General features: G+C 34.7%; 1 protein-coding gene across 1 annotated transcript; it reads right to left on the bottom strand.

The window, feature by feature from the left end:
• Window positions 1-1,268, bottom strand: LOC106520513 (uncharacterized; the record flags this gene model as incomplete). Its single annotated transcript, XM_014012669.1, is given in 1 exon segment — window positions 1-1,268. A coding segment is annotated over 1 exon segment (756 nt), but the record flags the coding sequence as incomplete, so codon positions are not given.
• Between the last annotated feature and the right edge of the window lie 2,289 nt (window positions 1,269-3,557).

Genomic DNA, 3,557 nt, shown 5'->3' with positions numbered 1-3,557 from the left:
TACTGGAAGATGGTCACTGATGTCATTTATAAGAAGTCCACTTCTCAATTTACTTTCCATGTAATTAGTAAATATATTGTCAATCAGTGTTGAACTGTGTGTTGTTATTCTACTTGGTTTTGTAATTAGTGGATATAAACCTAAACTATGCATAGTATCGATAAAGTTAGATGTACTTTTAACCATATTTGGATTCAACATGTCAATATTAAAGTCTCCACAGATGAAAATGACCTTTTGATGCATCTTAGCAAACAATGTTTCCATGTAATTTGTAAAGACTTCAGTGTCAGATGCCGGTGCTCTGTACACACAGCTGACCATTATATTTTTCTGCTTTTCAAATTGGATTTCAATAGTAATGCATTCCATTACTTCATCAACTGACACTGACATTTTTTCTACCACCTTATATTTTAGATCATTATTAATGTACAAAGCTACACCTCCACCTTTTTTATTCTTTCTGTTTATGTAATTAAACTCATACCCCTCCAGTATGAAATCTACTCCCTTCTCGGAGGTGAGCCAGGTTTCTGTTATTGCTATGACGCTGAATGACTTTTTTAGTTGATATAAATATTCTTTGATTTTTTCATAATTAGCATAAAGGCTACGGCTATTGAAGTGAATAATTGACATTTCTTTATCCGATTTAACGCATTGACTATAGTTATCATCAGTGTAGTAATGACAGTTGTCATTCAAATAATCAAGGAAATTGTTGTCTGGGTCAATATCTGTGTCTATGTTCATGTGTATATTTTCATTTTATTACTGGATTTCAGAAMGTTGATCAGAAGTTGCCTGGTTGTCCTGTTTCACTGATATTTATCCAACTCTTCAATTTGTCTGATGATCAGTACCTTGGCTTCTTCCRGTGAACCGTTCAGTTTGATATAAACCTTGCAGTTTGAGGTCCACGTTGCCTGTATTTTCTTTTGTTTCCTGAGAAAACGTGCTTGTCTTGCTATATCTGCATTAATTTTGGTAAGATGCTCATTTATACTCTTGAGCAGTTGTGTTAACTCATGACGTTTCATGTTTAACTTCAACTAAACATGTTCCTCGTCTTACTGCTACAGCTGAGCACTGCTAACAAACAGTAACTGGGCTCCACCTGATATTTCCTGCATATAAACTGTGTTTTAACATGTCCTGATATGAGTACTGAAAAGTACCACATGTACAACTCACTAGTGAAATAAACAATACAGAAATAATATTAAAAGTAAAAATAAGAGTTTTACTCACTGTTGAGTTGTGGTGGATAGCAGGGCTATTATAGTTAACTAAAACTAACTAAATAACAAAAACTCAAATTGAAAAAATATTTTAGTTAAATAAAACAAATAAAAACTGTAATAAAATGAAATAACAATAACCAACTAAAAATGTATTCGTTTTTTAACAAAACTAACTTCAACTAACTAAAATTACAGATAAAATATTCTTAGTTTTAGTGATTGTCAATTTATTTTGAGCCATGTGGATCTTTTTTTTTTTTTCAAACTGAGTAGTTTCACATTAGCTGTGGGCCCTAACAACACTTGTTTACAGTCTGCTGCTGCTCAGAATCACCTGCCAAATGACAACAGCAAATGTTGGGAGAAGTGTCTTGTGGTGGAAACAGGTGATAAAATAGGTGAAAAACTTCTCAAAAGAAAAACTGCATGAATCGAGCTCACACAAGATGGCCAACTATGACTATCTTGACATGCTAGCTACTCTCAGTAGCTCCCATGAAAATCAAGCAACAGGTTGCACTGAGTTGGAGACAACTATTGTCATCATCCTAAAATAATCGCCCAAGTCCTTAGTTGACAAAACTGAGTTACGCAATTATTTCAGGAAGGTTAACTAGTGACCAAATAGCTGTTAGGAACATCACAAGCTTGACGATGCTTTGGCAAATAAAATATAAAAAAAAAATACTAGAGCTAATAAACTAAAACTAATCATTAAAAATGCAATAATAACTAATAAAACTAGCAAATCCACTGTAAAAACTAATTAAAACTAACTGAATTAAAAGAAAAAAAGTCACAACGAAATAAAACTAAACTATAATGAAAAATCCAAAACTATTATAACCTTGGTATCTGATGTCTTGTATTCTAGATGATTCCCACCAGAGGGGCGTTCCAGTTTAAATTTAGGACTTGTAAATTCCTACTTTTGCACAGCAAATTTCACCAACCCTGTGCACCTCCAGTGGTGGGATGCCGTGATTGTGAGAGTAAAATAATCGATTTGGCCCACGGGCCTTGAGTTTGACACATGAACCATGGAACTACCTCCACTGTGTTTCAGAGGTTAAAGTTCTTCTGTCACAATGTTTTAAAAAAACTTTTCCAAACATAGTCTCATTTAATACAAAATGTGTGTTTATTTATTTATTTATTTATCCATGAATGGTTTATATGATTTTTCCCTCCTTGGTTTAGCAATCTTCTTGTCAAGATTCATGTTTTGTTAGTTTTATTATTATTGTTCATTTTTTTAACTTTATATTTTATGTTTATTTGTCCCTCAGTATCAACTAAGTATCAAAACCCAATCCTCCTGTTCCTGAGTTTTCTGTTGTAATAATAATAATAATAATAATAATAATAATGCATTAGTCTTATATACGTAGCTCTTTTTGAGACCCTCAAAGATGCTTTACAATTTTCATACATCATTCATTCACACTCACATTCACACACTGATGACAGTAAGCTACTTTGTAGCCACAGCTGCCCTGGGGCAGGCTGACAGAGGAGGGGCTGCCATGCTGCGCTACCGGCCCCTCTGAACACCATCAGTAGGCAAAGTGGGTAAAGTGTCTTGCCCAAGGACACATCGACTGAAACAGCTGGACTGGGGATCAAACCGGCGACCTTCCGGTTCCGGGACGACTCCCCACTGTGACAGTTCTAGGATTCTGGGGTTCTTGTTGACGTTGTTCCATCATTTTCTGATGACACATAATGTAGAGAAGTTGATATATTAGAAATTAGCCTGAGGTCATTTGTAGCTTGAGGATTTTTATTTAGTCAAAGCTGATCAAACAATCTTTGGAGTGTCACAAAGATCTCAACTGTTTGAGTGTCTTTAACTTTAAACAAAATACTAATTTATCTCAGACTGTATTTATTAAATTAAACTGCTTTCCTTGACAATAAACAGATGTTTTTCTCTTTAGTTTATTGCATTTTTCTTCATGAGGGTTTGCATAAAATGTGACAAGGCTGGGTCTTTAAACCACCATTGAACAGAATGGAGAAAAATATGCAAAACTACACGAGTCTATCAGCGAAGTAAAAACTCAAGTTTCCTCTCTCCTGTAAGCTTTAAAACATGGTTTATTTATTATCACAGTATTTCATATTGGAAAAAAATTGTATAGTTCTTCTGGACGGGTTCTTCTTTAATGAAACGTTTCGTCTCTCCTCCAAGAGACTTCTTCAGTCTGAGAGTTTCAGGCAAAATTCAGGCTTTTAAGCACCACTCTCAGCAGCAGAACCACACTTTCCACAGAACAAGTGTGCCAACTCCTCAAACTGTGCCTGGAG

The sequence above is a fragment of the Austrofundulus limnaeus genome, unplaced genomic scaffold (assembly GCF_001266775.1).
Source record: "Austrofundulus limnaeus strain Quisiro unplaced genomic scaffold, Austrofundulus_limnaeus-1.0 Scaffold93, whole genome shotgun sequence".
NCBI lineage: Eukaryota > Metazoa > Chordata > Actinopteri > Cyprinodontiformes > Rivulidae > Austrofundulus > Austrofundulus limnaeus.
This window is presented reverse-complemented; position numbering and strand designations above follow the sequence as displayed.